General features: G+C 44.5%; 1 protein-coding gene across 1 annotated transcript in view; it reads left to right on the plus strand.

The window, feature by feature from the left end:
- Positions 1–23,469, plus strand: part of LOC138622659 (breakpoint cluster region protein) — a 35,028-nt gene that overhangs the window by 5,871 nt on the left and 5,688 nt on the right. The window contains exons 3-17 of the mRNA XM_069701595.1: positions 10,580–10,761; positions 12,708–12,812; positions 13,351–13,536; positions 14,591–14,698; positions 14,967–15,027; positions 15,140–15,192; positions 15,308–15,448; positions 18,584–18,705; positions 19,066–19,231; positions 19,749–19,868; positions 19,986–20,061; positions 20,164–20,268; positions 20,363–20,437; positions 20,738–20,835; positions 20,969–21,100. Coding sequence (XP_069557696.1) covers positions 10,580–10,761; positions 12,708–12,812; positions 13,351–13,536; positions 14,591–14,698; positions 14,967–15,027; positions 15,140–15,192; positions 15,308–15,448; positions 18,584–18,705; positions 19,066–19,231; positions 19,749–19,868; positions 19,986–20,061; positions 20,164–20,268; positions 20,363–20,437; positions 20,738–20,835; positions 20,969–21,100 — 1,730 coding nt within the window. The remainder of the gene's footprint in view (positions 1–10,579; positions 10,762–12,707; positions 12,813–13,350; positions 13,537–14,590; positions 14,699–14,966; positions 15,028–15,139; positions 15,193–15,307; positions 15,449–18,583; positions 18,706–19,065; positions 19,232–19,748; positions 19,869–19,985; positions 20,062–20,163; positions 20,269–20,362; positions 20,438–20,737; positions 20,836–20,968; positions 21,101–23,469) is intronic.

Genomic DNA, 23,469 nt, shown 5'->3' on the forward strand with positions numbered 1-23,469 from the left:
ATGGGCTTTAAAGCAAAGAAAAGGTCGGCCAAAAGGGAAATAATAAATCCCCCATTATTTAAAGTCACTTGGATGCTACTAAAGCTGCACACAAGCATTTTAGTATTACGCTATGGTAAAGTTGGGGGGCCTGGAGATCCCGACTTTAAGTCTGGAAACGCTCCTACATTTCCCATAATGCAATCTGCTCCATGTGTTTTTATTTGAGCATCTCTAGATCATGCCTCTATTTCGTAATGCTTGTTTTTTTTCTCTCCCAAGTCCGTGCCATCTACCCCGATGACATCACTATGACATCATCAGATTTGACAAAGCTCATATGAGTTTGGCCTTGAAACATTTGTAACTCAAGCTCCACTTGTCAGCTTTCTCCAAATCTGTTTTGATGCATCTCAAGAGATTCCTCCGTTGTTGTCGCCCCTTTTTATACCTTTGCTTTCCCGCCGTTGAGTCGGCGGCAGAGGCGGTCGCAGAGCCGGCGTCGGCGGCGTTCGACTGTGGTGTCGCGTGAAAGAAAAGCTCGTCAAAAAGGGAAATTATAAATCTCCCATTAGTTGAATCACAATCGCTCTGCAAAAATCAGGCGGTTGCATCTTTTAGGATGCATTTAGCCGAGGCCGAGTTGGTCAGGACATGGCGCAGTTTCTATCCGTGGACAGGTCTGTCTGGGACGGCCGTGACATTAATAGAAAATGTCTTAAAAGGTGACGGAAGTGTGTCTGGATGCGTCGGCCTCCGACCGGGCGTGTCGGCACTATTCGCTTGCCTCAGCAGGAGTCACACCGGCGCTCGTCGTCCGCGTTCCCGCTTAATTGCAGACTCATGAATATTTGAGGTCCTTCCCTGCGAGCTCAGACAGGCCGATCATTGTACCTGGATATCAACATCTGAGCTTCTGTGGTCACGGAAGTTTAAAGAATTCAGCCTCTCCCTTTCCTAAAGTAAATGTAGGCTTACAAGAGGAAGTGGTGGCCGCTCTCGAGGGCAGCCAAGTTCGCCTCTGTGACCGTGTGTGTGTGTGTGTGTGTGTGTGTGTGAGAGAGAAAGTATAAGACACCTGTTCTTCTGTGCAGTGTACTCGGCGGAGCGGTGAAAAGCTGGCAGGCCATCAGTACGCCAGGCCAGCCATCGGCAGCTGCTCCCGCGGTAAAGGCCATGAATGGCCCTTTTTGTTATCAGAAAACAGAACAAAAACACTTGTTTAGAAACTATGCAAGACTTTTCACGCTACATTTTTCCCCATTAGCTCCTCCTGTTCACTCACTAGCGTCCACGTTTTCCAAAGATAAACCGTAATGGAGAGAGAGAGAGAGAGAGAGAGAGAAAAAAAAAAAATCTCCGGTATGTTTATGAGCCCGCGGGCCTCCTTCGGCTCGGTGATCCTCCCTCGTGCTCGGCCTCGGCCCTCCGGTCCTGCGGGGCTCAGCTCCCCTCCCAGGTCCCACTCAAAGGGCCCTCTGTGCTGCTGGCTGGCAGGCCAAGTGTTTATGGAATGTCTCAGCTGCTCCTGTGTGTGTGTGTGTGTGTGTGTGCGTGTGTGTGTGTGTGTGTGTGTGTGTGTGTGTGTGTGTGTGTGTGTGTGTGTGTGTGTGTGTGTGTGTGTGTGGGGGGGGGGGGAGGCAGCTAATGAAATGTTAAGTGTTGTATGAGTTCACCTCTCTCAGAACGGGCCTGACCCGTGGAGCTTGTTGTGTCACCGGCCACAAGAGTTTGTTTTTCGACAAAATGTTCTGCCGCCGAGGCGGAGACATCCGAATTTTTCGTCTCTCGTGTGGCTCCAGCTCCAAAAACAAACCTCGGAGTCTGTGTTTTTTTTCCATAGAGCAGCCCCGGGAGTGTCGCTCAATTAAATGGCCTTCGGGGCAGCTGGGAATCAGGAAAAAGATCTCGTTTGGGAATGTACCACTACATGGCAGCCCCCCAGAAAATGTCCTCGAAAGCAGACAAACAACCTCATCATCGTCCACTTAAACCGACACGGGGACGAAACAGGAGGTCCGTTTGGATGTACTGCTGTTTAACTATATATAGTGCAATTCGTTGAAGTACCTGTAATACCTAGATCGCTCGTTTGTAAGGTTGTGTGACCTCTCTCCATTCAACAGTCATTCATCTGGCCCAGATATTTTATTCACTTTCATTTGAAACAATATAATCCTGTGATTTCCATCAATTGTTCTGGATTAGTCATCTTAAATCAGGGGTCTCCGACCTTTTTTTTTTTTTTTTTCCTTTTGAGAGCTACTTTGACAAGATGAAAGTGCCCGAGAGCTACTCATGTTTAGAAATATTTATTCACATAGCTGAGCTCCACCCAAAGCATTTTAACGATAACAAACTTGATATTGAACACACACATTTTGTATCAGTTCATTTGTACCTGATTTTTTTCTGTATGCATTTCTTTACGTTTTCAATTGAGAGAGGAAACACGGCATTTTGTTCAAACCTTCCGCGAGATACTCGAAAAAGTCTTAAGTGTTATTGTCCGATTTGAGTCGCATCAAATGCTTCTCAGTAAAAGCCTTGGTAAGAAATGAATACTTGCTGTGTACAAATGCAACAAGTGTTGAGGTTTGTATTAACGCGTAATGCAATAACTTTAAGAGGGCAAACGGTAGCGGATCAAAACGAGGCTTCGTGTCGACATTGTGAATCAATAAATACTTTTTTTTTTTTTTTTTCTTGCTTCCACTACAAACACTGACATCTCACGTGACGTCAAACAAACTTTTCTGAGCTCTCAAAAAAAACCTCCCACTTTCCCGGTAGAATATTCCCACTTCGACATGCTGCCAGGTGTATTTTCCCACTCAGAGGTCGGAGCCTTCCCGCTTCCCAGTTGCTCCTGAACGCACCATCTCTTCCGGGTGAAGTCCCGTGTTTTTCAAACTCCACACCCTCCAAGTTGCCGTAATGATGTCACTATGACATCATCAGGGCGTTCTGATTTTCAACAAAGCTTCTTCCCAGCCAGAGCAGACAGCATGCAGTCTTGACAACAACAAAAAAGTTAATCTGCATTGTTGTTCCATTTGTAGCAACTTGTTCGCGTTGTAAATTTAAAGCCCAGGTAATCCCGATGACATCATCGGGGTTAGTTTGTTTCCTGAGACGTGATGAAACTCCTCCTGAGCCACGAAAGACGTTCGGTTTTCCTGAGATGTGTCAAGAAAAAAAAATCGATTCTTAAATCTGAGCTGCTTTGCGTCGAGCCTGCGCGCCGTCATGTCGAACGCTTAATGTGCTGGTAAAAACCTGCCTGGCGTTGCTAGGCAGATCACGACCGAGCCAATCACGTAAAAGCACATAAGGTGAGGTCCATTCACTAATATTTAATTCTATTCAGACATGCAGATGAATATTTCATCACACCGGGAGGTCACTGTGATGTTTTTCTTGTCACTGCTTATATTTCTGAGCCGTGCTCATTACCTGCCCATTAATAGCTCAGTCAGCAGAAATCGTTGTCTCTGCTGATCTTCCTCAACGCTGGCCGGCCTCCGGTATAAATCTACAGGCTTTTAAGGGGCGCAAGATCAGAATAACTCCCAAATAAAGTAAAGCTTTTATTCCCTTCTGCATCAATGTAGCTAATGTGCTCATGTGCACCATTGTCTGTTTATTTTCACAGCCTGGAACAATTATTGGGGCTTTCATGTCTCTCCGTTACAACGGCACATTACAAGCTGCAGGCCTGACCACGCTGAGCTATTTCAATGCACGCTGATTAGTAGGTGTGCCGGGCTGGGCGGCCCAGTTCTGACCTAACGCTGCTCCACCGACTGGCACTAATTTTAGGCTGCCCTACAGCAGATCAGAGGCGAGCGCTCGGTGGTCCTCGCTGCCTTCAGAAGCCCTGCGGTTTAATATATATAAAAAAAAGGGGCCTCCCGGGTCCCGCAGACACTTCGAGTGAGTCAGGACGAGATGATGTTGTGCCGGCGAATATTTTTTTTTACAGTTTTGCCAAAACAAACAGCTGCCGTCTGCGTTTCGACACAACACATGCACAACAATTGCAGGACGAGGTTAAAGGTGCGGTGCACCGATTTTACACGTGAAAGTCCATTTACCTCTGCCGGTGCTGTAACTGCACGGCTCGTTGTGAAAAACATCTTTGTGCAACGGCCCTCGGGCGGCTCGGTCGAGTCTGAGGAAATTACTCGAGCGACGTCATTGCGAGCGATCCCAAAATGAACTTTGAGGAATCAAATTTTTAGCCCCATTATCGGAGTGGATGTTGGGATTACAGTGTAAATCGGGCAGTCCAGCACTTTGATCCCCAGCGATGTCCTCATGTAAACTGCTGCCATGAAATTTTGATGTTCATATCCCTCTTCCAGTTGAATCGTAATGACTCCCCAGATTTTTCATCCAGTTTCATCATCAGTTCAATTTTAATTTGTCCAATACTGAAACAAACCAGACAGTCTACTCCCTTTTGGTACCAGATACTTTCTTGATTTTGTTTTCCGCTACAGACGGAGATAAATATTGTCACCGCCTTGACGCCACCTTCAACGCGACACACGCAAACAGTGGATGGATACGAGAGGGGATACTGTTCTTGTTGCTCGGTTTTGTCACAGCACGGAGACGAATTTAGTTTCAGATGAGGCTCAAGGCAGCGAGATAAAAGACTGCTGAGAAACAAGACAGGAGTTGTGGCAGCGACAGCAGCTTGGCTAGTTAACAGGATGTGTGCAGGACATCCTGTGTCGCACACGAAGTGACACAATTCCCTCTGACCAATCACAGGTCTGCAGGGCTTGGATGTGACCTTTTGAGTATCTGTTAATTTGCTCCAGTGGCCACTCGTGGTATTGCTACAAAAAAAACGTTTTTGGGACTGTGGCCCAAAAATTATTCACTTCAAAAATGACTTAAAAAAAAAAAAATGTCTCTTAAAACTTTTGAAAGGACACTTTAAACTTCCAAACAGGTGGATTCATATTTTTCGTTGTATTTTTAATCTACGGATAAACTTTGCCGGAGTCTTTTTGTTGCCATGTAAAGGCTGAACAGTCAGGGGGGGAAACACTGATGTCCCTGTGTTTAAGCCATATAATAATAATAATAATTTACATTATTTGCATAGCACATTTCTATACTTGAGTTAGCTTCACATAAATATGTATAACACAACGTAACACCTGCCTATAATGGATTACGAGCATATTAGCGTGCTGATGTTAGCTTTTTGTTTAAAAGATGGGAGTTCAAAAGATGCGCGTGTATCTACCATTTAGAAAAGGACTGAAGAAATATGCAGTGGAATTGCATTATGGGTAGAGTTTCCTGAGCTTGACATATAGCTGGCGCTACGCCGGTCCCGATATTTTGCCTTCGATTGTGTAAATCTTGACCGTTCCTTTTTAAATCTTTATGGCTGTGCGACACAAATTTGTTGGAGTACCCCTTTATTTCGATGGTTTAATCTACTGTACGTCGCAGATTAGATTTAAAAAAAACAAAAAAAACATGCAATGAAACTTCACTGACCAACCTTACGTGGTCTGCAGTGACGGAGACGGATTAAAGTGACTCTCCAGTGTCAAAACACGAATTTCCCAGCTTACAACGAAGTAGAGGAAAACAGTCCGGGGGTCACCACCATGTCGGGCCGTCTGGAAGGCCGTCACCCCTTCAACCAACCAGCTCTCTCCCTCGTTTCCCCGGTGACTCCACAGGCCGGAGGAGAATCCATTTGCTTGGAGCCATAAAGTGGTGCTGAGCTTTTAACAACTTTTTTTTTTTTTACAAAGGTGCAACTTTTCTCTCCAGATCTATACAACCATTAGAGAGGCGACAGAAAGGCTGCCCGTATGTGTTTAGTTTTTTTTTAAAATTATAGATGCTTAAATCTCAGTTGCATCCTTTTTTCGGAGGTCGATCGATCAACACATTTGTTATGCGGTGTTTTTATTTTGGGGACCTTGATTGTGTCTTATCAGCTGACTGATCTTATGGACGGTCAATATGCTCACAGCAAAAGTGGCCTCTGACTCAGGTCCCTTTGCACCAGCTCGGTCTTTTCACCTTGGTGGGGGTATGGATGTTACTATTTCCAGTTCCAGCCCCTACAAGGCTCAATCAATACCTTTTATTTTTATTTATTTTTTATTGTTGGGAACTGCTGTCTGAATTTGTTGTTCCCATCAGTCAAACAGAATTGATATTTTATCTGTGGCACTTTTCAAGGCCGATGTTAAACGGAGGTCCAGATGGGGCCGAGTCGCATCTAAAGCCGGTTGTTTCCAGAAGAAACAGCAAGCTCATCCTTCCTCATGTTTAAATATCCTGCTGCGCCTTCATGTCCGGGCCACGCGATAACGGCGCTGTCGTTCGGAAACCATTTGAAAACACGGAGCTTTCAGATGAAAAGTATTCATAAGAGCGTCCAGGGGGAGAGTTCCTTCTTTTTTTAGACCGCGTTTGGCCTCGTGAAGCGAAATAAGACCACATGATTATTTCTGTGATAGCGGATCGCTGATGCTGTGCCACTGTCTTTCCGCCGCACATCTGTCGCTCCCTCCCCGCCCCGCTCGGCGTAATTCATCTCGATGGATTAGGATTTAGGGATTTGAACGTGTCTTTGCTTTGTCATCAATAGGACATGCAGCGTGCCACCGTGATATTAAAACTGCTGCGATTTGTCTTCTGCCGCGCGGCTCCTGTTTTTGCACGCTGGAGGAAGGAAGAGTTCTCCCTGAAGACTGATTATCCTCCCGCAGCAGGCCTCGATGAGTTGTTTGGCCGTGTCCTTAAACATGCTTGAAGCTCTATTTTTAGGTGCCGCGTTCAGGGTTGGCGGGTGAGGTGGAACAAAAAAACGCTGTGTAACGTGAATTAAAACGCAAACAGAAATATCTTGTGCAAATAGAGTCTAAATGAAATTCTTGAAAAACACAGAATTACGTAGAGGTCAGAGACGGGCCGGAAACAAAATCAGCTTCTCTCTGATCCAACAGCAGCTGTTGGCCTCAGCAGTCTTATGTAATGTCATTAGAATGTATTTATTACAGCTCCGTTAACAGAAACCATTTTAAGCTGCGGTCAGTCCGCTACAGGATAGGCGGCAGGAGATGATGTCCAACTGCCTGGATTACTTTACCTTCCTGCAGCCGTGTCATACTTTCTGTTGTGTACGTTAGAAGTTAATCAGTCACTGCAGTGAGGAAACAAGATAACAGCACAGTCTCGTCACTTTTAATAGTATCAACACAGTGCAACGGAGCGTTAGTTCCCCTCCTTGATCGACTGGGAAAAGTGATTTATCCGCAAATAGCCATTAAATAGAATTAATCAAGCTGGTCACAGACGTATCTGCATTACTAACGTGTTGGTCGATAAGTTGCGACGCAGTTATGCCAATTAAAATGATTTGAAAGGGAAATTTGGTGGAAGTTCGGTCTGTTTACAAGGTCAGAGACAAGATCAAGAACATCTCGGGGCATGTCTTGTAATATTTTAGACTAATTAAATGTGATTTAACCTTGTTAAAGCATTTTTTTTTTTTTATATGTTTATGCTCCAAACTTAATTTAGGCTGCAGTCAGATGTTTTAAACTCTGAAATATCAATATTTACTCCAGATAAACAGTATAAGTTGTCCTCTTCTGTTTAACTACTGTAAATGGGTTTTGCAGGTAGTTTGATGTAAAAAAAGATCCGTTTCCCCTTCGGTTTCTTTGCTCAACCCTTTAAAAAACAACAACAACCTGTTTCACAATTGGCACAAACAAAAGCTGTGAAAACAGACCAAGGAACAAAAGCGGTGGAGAAAAAAAATTCAAGGAGAACTGGGCTTTAAGTAAAACAGTCACAATGGTTTATTTGAAATTTTTACAAATATTTTACCATGTTTGGCTCCGTAAAGTTAATAAATTACAGAAGTCATCTCAACTGTCGATGAATGTGTGTGTTGGAAGTGGGGGAAGCAGTTTGCGACCAGACGACCTTGTGCAGAAAAGCCTGTTTCCGCTCTGAAGCAGATGAATCGCTGAACTTACCGGACAGACCTGCCCGGACGCTTCCTCGGCAGCCTCGCTTCGACAAAATCACGCTCACTGAGGATCCATTGTGACGTCCACTTTTCTCACACTGACCAGCAGCCAAGGGAAGAAAAAAAAAAAAAAAATCCTATAAAAGACAACAAATGACTTCAGCACACATTTTTAAACAATCCTCTTTACTTATGCAGCTCTGGCTGCTTGTTTTTTTTTTTTTTCTCGTTGTTGTTAGTTTGGATATTTTGAGGCTCCGAGGCCGCTGCCCGAGAGAGGATGTGTTGTTCATCCATCGCCGGGCCTGATGTATAATCTCACTGGAGCACAGAGTGGCCTTTCACACGGACTCCCCCCCCCCCTGTGCTCTGAAGCTGCTTGGACTGCAGTCGTCTCCAGCAGTCAATCCAGCTCTGCCCCCCTCCCCCACCTCCCCACTTCCACTGGACCTGTGTGTGTGTGTGTGTGTGTGTGTGTGTGTGTGTGTGTGTGTGTGTGTGTGTGTGTGTGTGTGTGTGTGTGTGTGTGTGTGTGTGTGTGTGTGTGTGTTTGAGCCCTTTTGTCACGGCCTCTGTGGATGTCATCCTGTCAGTCCCACCCGTCTAACAGGCCTCTCCAGTGTGGCTTTTTTTTTTTTTTTTTTAATTTATCTATCCATCTCCCCCTCAGTTTCCGGAATCCTCTCCTTCCTGTTTTCACGCTGAGGTAAACCAGTTTGTTGGACTCCTTATTTATTTATTTTTTTTCAGTACATCTCAGCTCTTCATCTGCCGGCTGCTGCATAATCCACAACGATAATGATGATAATGATGATAAGTGCTGGTGAGTCAGGGGTGTCTGACGGTAATTACTGGATGCAGACATGCTATTCATCTTCATCTTCAGGGTGTCTTAAAAAAAAAAAAAAAAGGCTGAAAATCACAGGGACGACAAACATGCATTTCTAACTCGTTCCGCTGGTGGTAAACGTGTTACAGCTCACTGAACCGCTTTTCATGCCTAGTTTTTCCAGATTTTCCAGAAGAACTGCTGCTTTTCTTTGCTTTGAGACCTCTTTGGTTAGTAGACTTAAAAAAATGAATAATTATGACAGCGCTTTTCAGACTTTGTTTTGTGTGCTCCTGAACGCAACACTATAAAACGCTCGCCTAAGGAGATGCGCCGGCTAACGAGCCTAGCAGCACGTGCGCTGGCCTTTGCAATTTTGACGGGCTTATCCACCCGCTTGGCACGAGCCCTCGGAGGCTGGCGCAGACTGTCGGGTAGATTTGTGCAGGTCGCAGGTTTATGAAGGTTAAAAGAGGATTTGATATAAAGACAAATGGCAGGAAAAGACATGCTCGCTCGCTCGGTATTTATCGTGAGCTGAGAATACTCGTGCAAAAGCGCCGCACGCAAGTATTTAGATGACAAAATAACAACAGCTACAAATTACTTCCTTATAAATCTACTTTATATTATTTTATACTGTGCAATTCAGTCACAGCTGGATTAACACACTTCAGGGCCACGGGGCTGATCCTGTCATGCAAAGTACCCACCGTGGCCCACCAGCTGCTACCTTGAACTCCAGGTACTAACCCGCCAGAATACAATGTAAAGCATTAGTTTGTCCTTATTTTGAAATATGTCACAATTCGGCATTACATCAACCGATATCATGAAAGTATTAAAGCTATATTTTGAGTCAGGACACGGCCACAACACTGCCTTAAAGCATCATCAAGTTTTGTTTTGTCACTTAAAGGCAGCAGAGCAAGCTGTAAACACCTCATTTAGGACACAACAGTAAGCATATATACTTGCCTAATTTCAAATCTGTCAGACCCAGAACAACATTTATGTTTTTTCCACATATACTTGTATCACTGTTTTGGTCTCCACCAACTCCTAAGGGGCAATATTTGAATTTTTAAGCTGCTAAATGCTCATTTATGTTCACCTGTTGGTCACGAACGGGGTCTGTTTGCTGTGGGGGGCTGTTCCGGTAGTGTACAGTAGGTTTAGCAGAGATTTTTTTTTGTTTTTTTTGCTTAAAATACCAGCACGAAAGTAAAACTATTTGCAACAAAAAAAATCAAAACAATGAGCTGAAAGGGGATAAAATGCTCCTTAGAACTAAGAGCATTTTTAGACAATTCTCCGTGCGGTTTTCACTACAATTACACATGGTAATGTTTAATGAGCTGTTCATGTGAAAGGCCTCATCAGCTGCTATGTCATTGCCATTTAGTGGCATTTCTTGAATAAAATACCAACTAACTAATTGAAACACAGTGAAACTGATGGTTTTGGTTTTTTGGTGATTTCTGTGGAAATTCAGTCTTGAATACAGGAAGCAACATGGACCGTCTCCAAAGTTATTATATTACATGTAGCATTAACGTGAAAAGTCAGACGCATGTCAAACTATCTAATCAGGTCCTAAATAGTTTTATTAGCACCGCCCACTTTATCCTCTAGAATACAACAAAACATGACGCTTCGGTTTGCTGTGTTTCCCATGGCGTTTCCCCGACCTTAACAGTTTAATGACACACCATGTGACTATTGTCCTTTGTGTCCCACAGAGGCTCCCTACAATGAAACCCCTCCATCGTACGGCTACGACCTGGACCATTCAGAGGAGCATCAGCCTCGCCACGACCCTCTATCCTTCCCCGGATCTCCGGCCTCCTCGCCGCGGCTGCGCTCTAAGAGCCGGAGCAGCCGAGACACCCAGTCCTCCGGTTCCCTGGAGTCCACGCTGTCGGTAAGGTTGCCCAACACCCCCCTCCCCTCCCCCTCCCCCACCACGTTAACTCTGTCTGTCAGCGAACAGTCGCTGCTGCTTTGTGATCTCTGCTGGCGCATTTGACCTTCGCCGTCCTCTCGCCACGCACCATTCAACACGTTTAGTGGAGGTGGTTACTCGTCTTGAGCTGTTACAGCGTCTGCCATCACTTCTTCTTCTACTGTCTGTGTTCGGTGTAACAGCACTGAGTTAATCCGATTCTTCCTCATGTTCGGCAGAGCAATGTTTTAAAGCACAAAAGTTGATTTTAGGTCAATTTTATTGATTTATTTATCTTATTTTTCATTCTATAAATGGAATTACTTACAAACATTGTGCTCCTTTTGCTTCTGCTGGTTTTTTTTTTTTTTAGAGGCAACCAGTGAGCTCTGCAGTGGTCTTGACTGTTTAGTGATTTTTTAATGAAAAACTACTTACGTTTTTTTGATTTCAGCTTCGTAAATGTGAATATTTTCTGGTTCCTTTCGCCCTTTAGACAATAAAGTCATTATATTTTGTTTGTGGAATGTCAGTCGGGACAGTCGGGGCTTTTTATTGACCAAACAAAACGATTACTCGAGAAAATAGTTGACATATTTCCTCAATAATGAAAATAATCATCAGTCACAGCCCTAAATTCAATTATGTCTCACAAAAATAACTCTGCATTTTTAAAGAAGCTGACACGTGACGAGACAATTCGCTGGGTTGCTCATCTCAACCGAGGAAATATATGTATTGAGGTCAAATACTTAAACATTTCTCCTCATTTCATTTCACTTCAGTGATCTAGTTTTATTCACGTCTACAAAGCTGTGAAACTTGTGAGAATGATGAAAATCAAAGCAGCAGCAGGGGCCGAGATATCCCGACTTTTACTCCCTTGTAAGGTTCAAGTTTCAAAAACCGCTTGATCCTAAATTTCCCATAATGCCTCTTTACAGCAGTTGTCGTCAAACCCTGCCTGCCTAATAAATGCCCACATCTTTCAAACTCCACAACCCGCAGTTTATAACGCAGGCTGTCTGGTAATAAACCTGTAACCCATAACACCAAAAACAAAAACTATAGAAAAACAACCCCCAGAGTTATGGAGGACATCATCCAACTGTTTCACGTTGCTGAGGGAGCAGCTCGCCACGACGTGGAAAAAAAACAAAACCCAACTAGGTGCCCTTCAGCAAGGCATTCAAACGGCCAACTGGCCCACAATAAAATACACAGAGTGCACCATGTAGCCCCCAGATGGGAGCGCTTTCCAGCGTGACGCGGGGCGTTATACATACTCAGCAGACACACTGCGGGTAAACAGATGTTGAAAAGAGACCCGGCTTCCCCCTCCCCTTTGTCTCTCCCCCTCCCCCTCCCCCCCGGCTCTGTTCCCGTTCCTATCTGTGGTATTCTTATCCTTGGATGTGTACACTTGGTGATCTTCAAAGCCTGAGTCATGGCGGAGGAGGGTGGGGGCACGACTTCTTTTTTTTTTTTTTTTTAATCCAGCAACTATAATAGCCCAGCTCGACACGTTTCTTACTGACGTGATGGCTCCCGCTACGATGATGGATGTCTCTGACCTGTTTCTGAATAACAACTCCTGGACCAGAAACACATTTGTCTTCCTTTGAGATGCTGGGAGGCCTCCCGGAATGTAAAACTCCTACAGAGAGTTTAATCAAAACTCGTCTTCCCTAATCTCACCAACAATATCTGCAGCCAAGGGTTAGCAGAGGTTTTTCGGGTTGGGGGAGGTGTGTGTGTGTGTGTGTGTGTGGGGGGGGGGTTCATTTAAAGATAAAACTCATCTACGTATCACGTTATCGTGAGCCTTTTTTTTGTGCTGGAGAGTTGCCTCGTCTTCACGTTTGCCAAAAGGTTCTCTCTCTCTCTCTCTCTCTCCCTCTCTCTTTGCCGTTTGTTTGTGCCAGGTGGAGCTGGATCAGGAGAAAGGGCTGGAGATGAGGAAGTGGGTTCTGTCGGGAATCCTGGCCAGCGAGGAGACGTATCTCAGCCACCTGGAGGCCCTGCTGATAGTACGTGTAACACGCTTCGCACACCGGCTGCTCACGCTGCAACCCCTTAAAAAGAAATGATTGAAAGGAGCCAGTTTCAACCTCAACCAGTATTGGCTAACATGACCTAATTATTTAGCACTTGCCGGATAATTTTTTTTTTTTTTTTTTTAAAGAATCCTCTAATTACATTCTTCCTCTTACAAAAACAAGTTAAAATTATGAGCGAGCTTGCTCAAGTTTAGCCAAAGCTAACTAATTTAGTTAGTAAACTTTTGCAACATATTATTATAACCTTTGAAAAGTATAAATTCTTTACTCTTACAAATAAAAAAGTTGTGCTTCTGTTACACAAAATTTGACATTTGAGCCCCTAACGTGAGGTTTTTACTTGTGATATGCGACCGCTGCTTTAGCGGGAATTAAGGCGCACAAATATGCTGAAGGCGGTGAGGCTTGTAGTCCCGCTTGTTTCAACACATCAACTAAATCAAGAACAATTTGTTATTTCATCTCACGTCATAATTTCCTACATTATTAACTGTGATTACGCGTTCAGCCCATGAAGCCTCTGAGGGCGGCGGCCACGACCTCCCAGCCGATGCTGACCGTCCAGCAGATAGAGACCATCTTCTTCAAAGTGCCGGAGCTCCACGAGATCCACAAGGACTTCTACGACGCTCTGCACCCGCGAGTCCAGGACTGGAGCCACCAGCAGTGCGTGGGCGACCTCTTCCAGAAGCTGGTACGTGGGCGCGATAGTTTAGCTTTTGTTCCGCTTGAGTGGGAAGAACCGGGCAAACAAAAGAAATCATTCATGTCATGACTGCTTAGTTGCTTTTCCCATCTAATCCTTTATCACCCTTAATGTGAATACTGAAGGATCCCACTTGTGCCAATATATCAAAAGCTTGACAAGAATACAAACCAACAGAATGAAAAATCGATAAATTATTTTAAAGAAAAAAGCAACAACTTGTTTTTCCATCTAATTTGAATGCAGCAGAAAACCGACAACTTAAACAAGGAGGTCTGAGAACCGTTGAGAAGAAAGTGTCTGATGTGCTCATATAAGTGAAATATTGCCATAATTGTTTGATTTGCAGCACTTTGAACAGGACACATAAAACCGTCGAGCACAGCAAGGCAGCCCTTTCAGCTGATTTAAATCCTTCCCTTGGAGGAGAAGACCGAGCATCAAATAACATACAGGCACTAAAATTATATGTTGGTTTTTTCAATCAAACAGACCACCATTCATCAAGTCGGTAACTTGAAAAAAAAAACCTAATTACAGCACTGCTTAAATCTCATTCCTTGATCGTTAATGGTCGTTAACAGAGATGTGGGGGGAGGTGGGGGCGTTCAGGAGTGGAAAAGGTGGCTGAAACGTAAAACTGCTCTGGATTCTCGCAACGCACGTCTGAGCAGACTGCCTGGAGTCGTCTCCTGGCCAGATAAAAGCCCGGCTTCACCACATGACGGGCCCGTAAAGGAGTTCAAAATGCTCTACGGGAGGCTGATGAATAAGGGCTTACCTCGGTGTCGCTGCTGGATAAAAAAAAATTAAAAAAACAACAACAAAAAAAACCCAACAGATTAAAGACGCATACATACTGGGGGTTTATATATAGAAACATGAGCAAACATTGAATCAGCTGTATCGCTTTAATTCTGTAATACCAGTTTTACCGACTCATGCTTGAGCACAACCCACCATGAAGGCACAAGTAACAGCTCGCCTGTGCTCTTGCTGCGCCCACCCCTCCACCCCACCCTCTCCACCCTCCTCCGTATAGGCCAGCCAGCTCGGAGTGTACCGGGCCTTCGTGGATAACTACAAGGTTGCCGTGGAGACGGCGGACAAGTGCTGCCAGGCAAACGCTCAGTTCGCAGAGATATCTGAGGTACATAATCACGCTACGGGCAGCGGAGGGGAGGGAGGAGGCGGGGGGGGGGGGTGTTGTTTGATGTTGTGCAGCTGTGATGATGACGGGGCAGTTTCTTTTTTCAGCAGTCCTCCCAGTTGTGCACGGCCGCACTGGTGCTGATTGTTTTAATTGCTCTGTTGGGGCAGTTACTGGGATTTAATGAGGGTACTTTTTTTTTTTTTGGTTTCTTTTTTGTTCTTTTTTCTTTTTCTCACCGTTCCCTCCGGTTTTATCTTCCTGCCAGAATCTCAAGGTCAAAAGCACAAAGGACTGCAAAGACCAGTCGGCTAAAAACTCCCTGGAAAGTGAGTAGTGAGTGAAATGAACGGATCAATATCGCTATAAGTAGTTGAGCGGTGTGACGAGGCCCTGTTGAAGCTGACTCCTCCTCCTCCTCCTCTTCCTCCTCCTCCTCAGCTCTTCTCTACAAGCCCGTGGACAGAGTGACGCGCAGCACGCTCGTCCTGCACGTAAGTCGATCCGCCTCCCAACGATCTCCTCCTGAAGACGGGTTTTCCTTTTCGAGGTTTGTCATCGTTTGTTTTTGTTGTTGTTTTTTTGTTTGTTTGTTTTTTTCTATTCTAGGATTTACTGAAGCACACGCCCTCCAGCCACCCAGACTATCCGCTGCTCCAGGACGCCCTGCGCATTTCCCAGAACTTTCTGTCCAGCATTAACGAAGAGATCACCCCGCGCAGGCAGTCCATGACCGTGAAGAAGGGAGAGGTCAGTGTGGAAAAGCTCAGTCGCTGTTTCACTGAATAACTTTGTGACCCCCCCCCCCATCCCCTTCAAGGTGGGAAGATCCATCACACATATAAGACTACACTGAAAAACTGCAAGTGAAATACGAGGTCGAGTTCCCCTCCATACTGCCCTCAGATGCATTTTCAGTTAACTAGATCTTATGAATGAGACAAAACTTGAATTGACGTTGGATCTGCTGGTAATTAAAAAAAAATAATTCGATGAAACCTGTTGGACTGAGCGAGTTGTAGCTCGTTGTCTTTGTGGAACATTAGTTCTGTTCGCCAGAGGACAAATTCAGCGGTTTTGAATGGTGCGATGGCACAAACACTGAGGTCTGCGGCCACTATTTCCTCCCGAGGCCGCTCCTGCTTTTATATGGTTTTATATTTTTCCTGCGTGTGGCTTCCCTTCGCCGCCGCCCATTTTTGAGTTCAGAGTTACTTCATCATGCAGATGGGATTTTAGAGGACTGTGTATTTTCCAGGCCACGAGGCTGCACTTAAACTCAGGGGTGTTTTGAGATAACACGGTGATGTTTAGCAGGTACTGTGTTTGTTTCTCAGCAAGCTAACATTGCTTCAAAATGTCTCTCTGGACGATTTCCACCCTAAACGGTCGCCATCTTGGCTACGTAGAGGAAGGGGGCGGGGCTATGAAGGTATTTTTGTCTTTATTATGCAAGCAAGAAAAACTGTTTTGGAAGCAAATTTCTCGCACTGCAATCAAAAAAATGAACTGAGAATATAATTATTTTCAGTGCAAACAAATTTGCCCTGACAGTTTTGTTAGTTTTGGTCACAGAATTAAAACCAGAGCAAATTTGTTTTCAATGTTCATAATGATATTCTCAATTTCTATGTTTTTACTTGCAAACTTGATTTGATATTGCAGTGGGAGAAATTTGCTTGCATAATAAAGACACAATTCATACACCGACGTAAAGCATTTTCAAATGGAGGCGTAGCTGCAGCTGTTCCTGAACACCAGAAGAATCAGTCCGGTTATTAACAGAGGGCCACAAAAACATGTTGATTTTTGGGTAAAATAATAATAGCTGCAGATATTTCTGGCGGGTGGTGCGTTCACACGCTGAGGTTATTTCCGGTCAGTGCAGAACGGCAGTGTGCAGATTGAAACAACACTACTCTGTCGAAATTCCTGCACTACACAAGTGTGACTCCTTGTGTGTAAGAACACTATTTATTAGTGGAAGTGTGTGATTTGGAACACGGGTTCAGTTTTGCTGGTATTTAAACTGGTACTGGACAAGTACAAGTGTTGGACTCGCTGATGGCATCACGTGAAAAAGTAAAAAAGACGACCAAGGATCTTGCCAAAAATGATCCTGAGAGGAAGCTAGAGAAAAAAAGGAATTGGTCGACATGTCATGGGGAAATATCGCACTAAAAAACTTTTGCATATTGTACAACACTCACTCAGTCGATTTTTCTCACTTGGTGGAATTCAGGGTAATAATCTCCCCCCTCCAAACCCCCCGCAATCTCCGTCATATCTGTTACGGAAAGATAAAACGCTCGGAGCACAAGGTGTCTGGAAGCTGCAGTAAAACCGGAGTGTGACTCAGGTTTGTTGCTGACTCATCTCGGCCTGTCTGCTTGGGCCGCCGAGGAGACGGGAGCGCGAGAGGAAGCTCGTGACAAACATTGGAGGCCTCCCCCCCCCCCCCCCCAAAAAAAAAAAAAGGGCAGGGTGGGATTGTGTGGGGGTGTGTGTGTGTGGGGTGGGGGGGGGGGCCGTGTCACAAACCAGGATTACCTCGGCGCTCACTCCCATCCTTCCTTGTGCTTCCAAGGGCACGCCGGACCGTCCACACCGGCCTTTTTGCGCCGGGTGTGTGTGTGTGTGTGTGTGTGTGTGTGTGTGTGTGTGTGTGTGTGTGTGTGTGTGTGTGTGTGTGTGTGTGTGTGTGCTGACTCCCCCCCCCCCCCCCCCCCGTGCTTCCTGACCCCTCCACACCCTCACCACCCACACCCAGACACACAACAAGCATCCCAGGGCTCTGATTCAGATGACCTGATGAAGAACTTCCTCTGTTTTGTTTTTTTTCTGGGAAACTGGCCCCGCCAGTAGGATAGTCGGATATTAAATCAAAGAAAGTTTTTGGGGAAACATTCTTCAGCGTGTTTGTCGAGCAAGTCCCAAAATCCCACAGAAGAGATTTGACAGATAACAAGCCAGGACGTGACAACCACTCAAGATATACGGGTGTGTTGTTTGTCGCGTCGGCTCTCGACTAAATTTACATCCATTGTTGATGTTTTTTGCAACGTAGCTGCCTGTAATTACTCCGGACCGTCGGTTTGTTTAGCTTCACCTCTCGTGCATGCCTCAGTGCTTCAATGTCTCATTATAGGGCAGGAAGAAAAAAAGAAACGGGGTAGAAGGGTGCGTGTGATCTCTGCACAGTGACAGCTCTTTTTTTGTTGTTGTTGTTGTTTTTTTTTTTTTCCATTGGATTATTGACTTGTTTGTGTCACAAAACAATAAGCGGATGTAACCCTGGCAACTCTTGTGGAAACCAGGACAGCCGCTGCACATGCTCTCGCCAGCACGATCGTAACCGGCCGGAGCGCCGCAGTGATTTCCTTGTTTTTGTCTGCGGTAAACCGCGGTTTTTGGTGTTGGATGCGGAGTCTCGCATGGGGCAGTGTCGCTGTAAATGGCCTCCCCACCATCCTCCCCCATCCTCCCCCGAGGTCAGAGGCCAGGGGGAGGAATTTATGTGTGCTGCAGGAAAGGCTGGTGTCATCCCGTCCCACTCTGACCTCAGGCTGTACGGTTTGACGACGAGCGGCGGCGGTTTGGTTTTGGTTATATTGCAAATGATTAATTGATTTTTGTTTTGTTTGTTGTTGTTGTAGTTGGGCTGTTTTGTTTATGTCGAGGTTGGCTAGCGTTCATCCGAGAGCGGCATTGACACCGCCCGGGCGCAAAGTCATTACAAACATCAGCACAAAATGATCCTAAAACATTTTAAGCTGAAATTAGCAGTTTATTTTGGTGCCTCTCTCTCATAGTTAATAATGAAACATGATTTGAGGAAGCTGCACTGGAGACGAATGAGGTGTCTTTGTTTCCCGTTTTTGGCAGAACCGTCAGCTGCTGAGGGATCGCTTCATGGTGGAGCTGGTCGAAGGCTCCAGGAAACTCCGTCACGTCTTCCTCTTCACCGACCTGCTGCTCTGCACCAAGCTGAAGAAACAGGCCGCGGGGTGAGTCTGGGTCAGCGGCCAGCCCGACAATTAGAAAATGCAGCCCTGTGACCCGGAAGACCCGCAGCTTCAAACCCCTGCCGGGGATTGAGAGTTACTCCTCCTCTGAAAGTTGTTCACTTAAATTCTTGCTCTCCTGAAAATATAAGTGGTTCATTTTGACCTGCTGCTTGTTGCACTGGGAGATAAAGGTTGTAATTTTCACCATTCATTTTTGTAAAAAAAAGAAAAAAAAAGAAAAGGGGGGTTTGCAATCTTGTGGCTGGCCTTGTACTGTTGGGTTTCACACCGCTAACAAACAACTCTGATGAAAAAGAAGGTGGAAGAAGTCTTTACAACGCGTCTCCTGCCCTCCACCAGGAAGGGGCAGCAGTACGACTGTAAGTGGTACGTCCCGCTGGCCGACCTGACCTTCCAGACCATCGAGGACTGCGAGTCCACCCCCGTCCCTCTGGTCCAGGACGAGGAGATCGACGCCATGAAGATCAAAATCTCCCAGATCAAGAACGACATCCAGAGAGAGAAGGTGAAGACGTACAGTCCCGAATTCGACTTTCTGTGTTTGATTTATTTATTTATTTGAACGAAACACCAGGACGAGGACGACTCTCTCCAAAAGTCTGAAGATAAACAAGAAAAAATAAATGAGGAACTTAAAGAGCAGCACACGAATAGAACAACATGTCTAGACAGCGTGGCCCTGTCGTGCTTTCCATGTTCATATCTGTATGTTTATAGTTTCTGTTTACCATCTTCTTCTTTTTTTTTAGCACCTTCCATGTAAATACTGTATGCTGTCCTGTACATACTATTTAACAACTGCGCTATTTGCACACATCCGGGTTGGGCAAACACGCATGTATGTCTTTGGACCTTTTTTTTTTTTTTTTTATCTTTCATATTGTATTTGTATTTTTCATCTTTTTTATTTATTTATTTTCTCTCGTGTTGCATCGACTTGGTCTGCTTTTCTCAATTTCCTTCTGGCCCGAACAATGACGATAAAGAATTCTGACTCTGATTGTGTTTCTGTTTACCTGCAGAGAACCACCAAGGGATCCAAAGCGATTGAGCGCCTGAGGAAGAAGTTGTCAGAGCAGGAGTCCCTGCTGCTTCTCATGTCCCCCAGCATGGCGTTCAGGGTTGCCAACAGAAACGGCAAAGTCAGTCTACCGCCTAAGACTTCTTCTTGATTTGCTTTCTGCCGTCCTCTGCTGTTGAGGACATGTCATTACAACAGTGGAATACTTTTTTTTTAAATTGTTTTAATTATCTTTCAGGGTTTCACATTTCTGATCTCCTCCGACTACGAGCGAGCGGAGTGGAGGGAGATCGTTCGCGAGCAGCAGAAGAAGTGTGAGTTTTTGTTTTTGTGTGCCATCATAAGACACGATATCGGTGTCATCACAAATACGTCTGATGACATTTTTTTCTCCCCCGTCCGCTGCGAACCCGCAGGCTATAAAAGCTTCTCCCTGACCTCTCTGGAGCTGCAGATGCTCACCAACTCGTGTGTGAAGCTCCAGACGGTTCACAGAATTCCAATGACCATGAATAAAGAAGGTAAGGTTGCGTTTTAAGGGATTTGATGCACCTTTTAATACTTCCCTCTGTATTGTGTTTTTTTTAACCTGAACTCTTTCCCCCTCCCTCACAGACGATGAGTCTTCCGGTTTATACGGCTTCCTGAATGTCATCGTCCACTCGGCGTCGGGGCTCAAACAGAGCTTAAGTAAGTGTCTTTTTTTTTTTTTTTTTTCCGGTTTTTAACGTCACTGATGTCAGCCGGGAGGGCAGCTGCATAAGAGAGAGGTGGGGGGGGGGGATTAAGTCAGGAACGCTGTGTACGAGTCTCCGTGAAAATATGCCCTTTCGCTTCTCAAATGTAGGAGTCATCTCTTCAGTAATTACGAAACAGAAAGAGGAGAGCTTGCGTTTGCGGAGACGGTTCAGTCCGGACGCGTCTCCTCTTTGATTCAGCAGCTTAAAAAAAAACAAAAAACAATATCGACTTCTGCTTTTCTCCCCCTAGACCTGTACTGCTCTCTGGAGGTGGACTCCTTCGGCTACTTCGTCAACAAAGCCAAAACACGCGTGTACCGAGACTCCACGGAGCCCAACTGGAACGAGGTGAGAGCGCAAATCAGAGCGCAGGAAGTGAATAAAGAAAGAAATCTGCCCCTTTTCTATTGGTTAGGAAAAACTGTTCACTTAGAATATACTAAAATAAAGGGGTTTTTTTTTGGCTGTGTTTCCCTGCAAGGAGTTTGAGATCGAGCTGGAGGGCTCTCAGACTGTGAGGCTGCTCTGCTACGAGAAGTGCTGCAACAAAACCAAGCAGAACAAAGAGGAGGGCGAGATGACGGACAGGATCATGGCCAAAGGACAAATAAAGGTGAGGGGAGGACCTGAGTTCTTTGGGTTTTTGGTGAAAATGTCATTTTTCAATATAGTGAAACCAAAAATTTATATTTGAGAGTTTAAAAAAAATATTTAACACACATGAATTTTTTTTTTTTTAACATGAATACACACCACACACATTTTTTTAAGTTATATTTTAAGGTCGTTATTAAAAGATGACGCTACTGTCAAGATACTGGAACATTTTTCAGGTAAAACATAATCTTTTTAGTAGTTTCTGATGGGGGAAAAAAAACATTCCCATAATGGGACTTTTTCTGGTCTACATTAAACACACTGCATGTTTCTGCTGCGTTTTCATGTTAATTATCAAAGCAGATTTTTTTTTTTTTTTTAATTTGGACCAAGGCAGGCAAGCTGATCCCCCCCCCCTTCCCAGTCTCCATGTTTCCATAGTGCTGCTTTAAATTCACATTAAGTAATAATAAATAAGTAATAATAAATGTATTCCAGGGTGACCTGATGGCCAAGTGGTTAGCACATGGGCTAAAACCCATTTAGCATCTGAGTCCCTGGTGCTGTTAGTGAACAACAAGCCGACTTTAGATCGGTTCCTTCACTGTCAGTCGCTGAAAAGTACATTTTCAATGACTTTTTAAACATTTTCTAAACATCTTTACGTTCATGTTAAATATTTCTCAGTGTTCTGTCGGACTTCGGACCTCTTAGACACCACGATGTATCCCAGACGGCGCCAAAAACAGAATTTTTTTTTTTTTAAAAATCCCAAAAATCGGACTCACTTTGACCCCATAATGTGTACAGCCGGTCCGACATTTAGAGGAAAAACAGCCCTCGCCTGCGTGAGATGGACTTTCTCCCTCGAGCTCATTGATTCCAGCCGCTCTTATCTTTCGCTGGCTGATGCTGCCCTGTGGGGGGCCCTTCGCTGTCGAAGAACAGAAATGAGCCGCGAGGTTGCCCTCGGGGTCATCTCAGCTTGACCCCTAACAGGGTGTTGTGACAGAGGGCCGGATTAGACTTTGGGTCTGACCAAACGTAGCCGTTGGCAACGCTCCAGAGGGAGACAGAGGATAGAGAGAGACACAAAGCGCTCCACCTTTGATCAGGGGATTTCCCTGCTGGACAGGTGGGTGAAAACACAGGAGAGTCTGAGACGAAAGCAGCCAGTCGGATATTTGACGGGTTATTCAGCAGCCAGCAGACCTGCCATCAATCCGTTTTACAAGTACTCTCATGGCCTGTGGTGTTATGTTGGCCTGTTTGGCTGCTTGCTTTGTTGTTGTCTGTATCAGTACTTTTTAAATGGACTGAGAAGGTCCGAAGGTTTAAAAACAAAAACAAATAAACAACAGATTTACACAACAAATAACTATTACATTTAAGTGAGCTTGGATATGAAATAATATGCATGAAAAAAATTTTTTAATTACATAAAATAGCATTTTTTATTTATTAAATTTGGTTAAAAATAATTCATCTAAGAGATAAATTATATAATTATGATAAATAATAATAGTTCAATTAAAAAAAGAAAATATACAAATACAATTTTAAAATAAATAAAGGGGAAAAAAGAGGAAATATAAAATGAAAAGATAAAATTTGCACATTTTTGTTTATAAATACAAATCAAAGTAACATATTTGAGTAATAGTCATTTTATACATACTTTATGCTAATTTATAGGTTGTCTTTTTTTCTGCCATGTTACCAATTTTCTATTCCTTTTTTATTTTTCATATTTTTCATTCTTTTATCTCCTAAATTTTTTTTTTTTTTAATTATTTAATTGTGAAGCACCTTGTTTTGCAATTTCGCACGAAAGGTGCTCTAAAAAATAAAGTTGACTTGGCTTAATTTAAAAAGATGATAAATCTGGAGAATCCGGGATTGACGGATTGACATATTTAAAAAAAAAAACACCTTGAAAAAAAATACGCATTTCATCTATACATTTTAAAGTCAGGAGCTTAAGACCTCTGTGGGAAAAGCAAAATATGACTTTTAATAAGAGCCTGTGGGAAAGTTAGACGTTCGTGTGATGTTTATGTTCTGAGATGTAAATAATGTGTCAGATATAGAAGAGCCGGCACGTGCTGGTTGGACTATGTGCTCATCAGTAATTGGCCCGAGAGGATCCTGTTAAGTTCTACCTGAGATGCTGAATTAGCCGGCAGCGCTCCTCGCAGCGGCAGGCGTGAGCACGTCGGTAATGAGGGTAGGAGGGGATTCTCAGGAGTTAATCCCTCAAAATCCATCTGGGAAGCAGAACCACACCGAGGCGAGCGTGGTCGGGCGGCTTTTTTCTTCCTTGTTTTTTTTTTCTGAGTCCCGCCGGACACCGAAGGAGTCTTAAACGATGCCGAGACGCTGAAG

Source organism: Brachyistius frenatus, unplaced genomic scaffold, assembly GCF_029030835.1.
Source record: "Brachyistius frenatus isolate BFR_SWC_R1_liver_20210118 unplaced genomic scaffold, ASM2903083v1 Contig_37, whole genome shotgun sequence".
NCBI lineage: Eukaryota > Metazoa > Chordata > Actinopteri > Embiotocidae > Brachyistius > Brachyistius frenatus.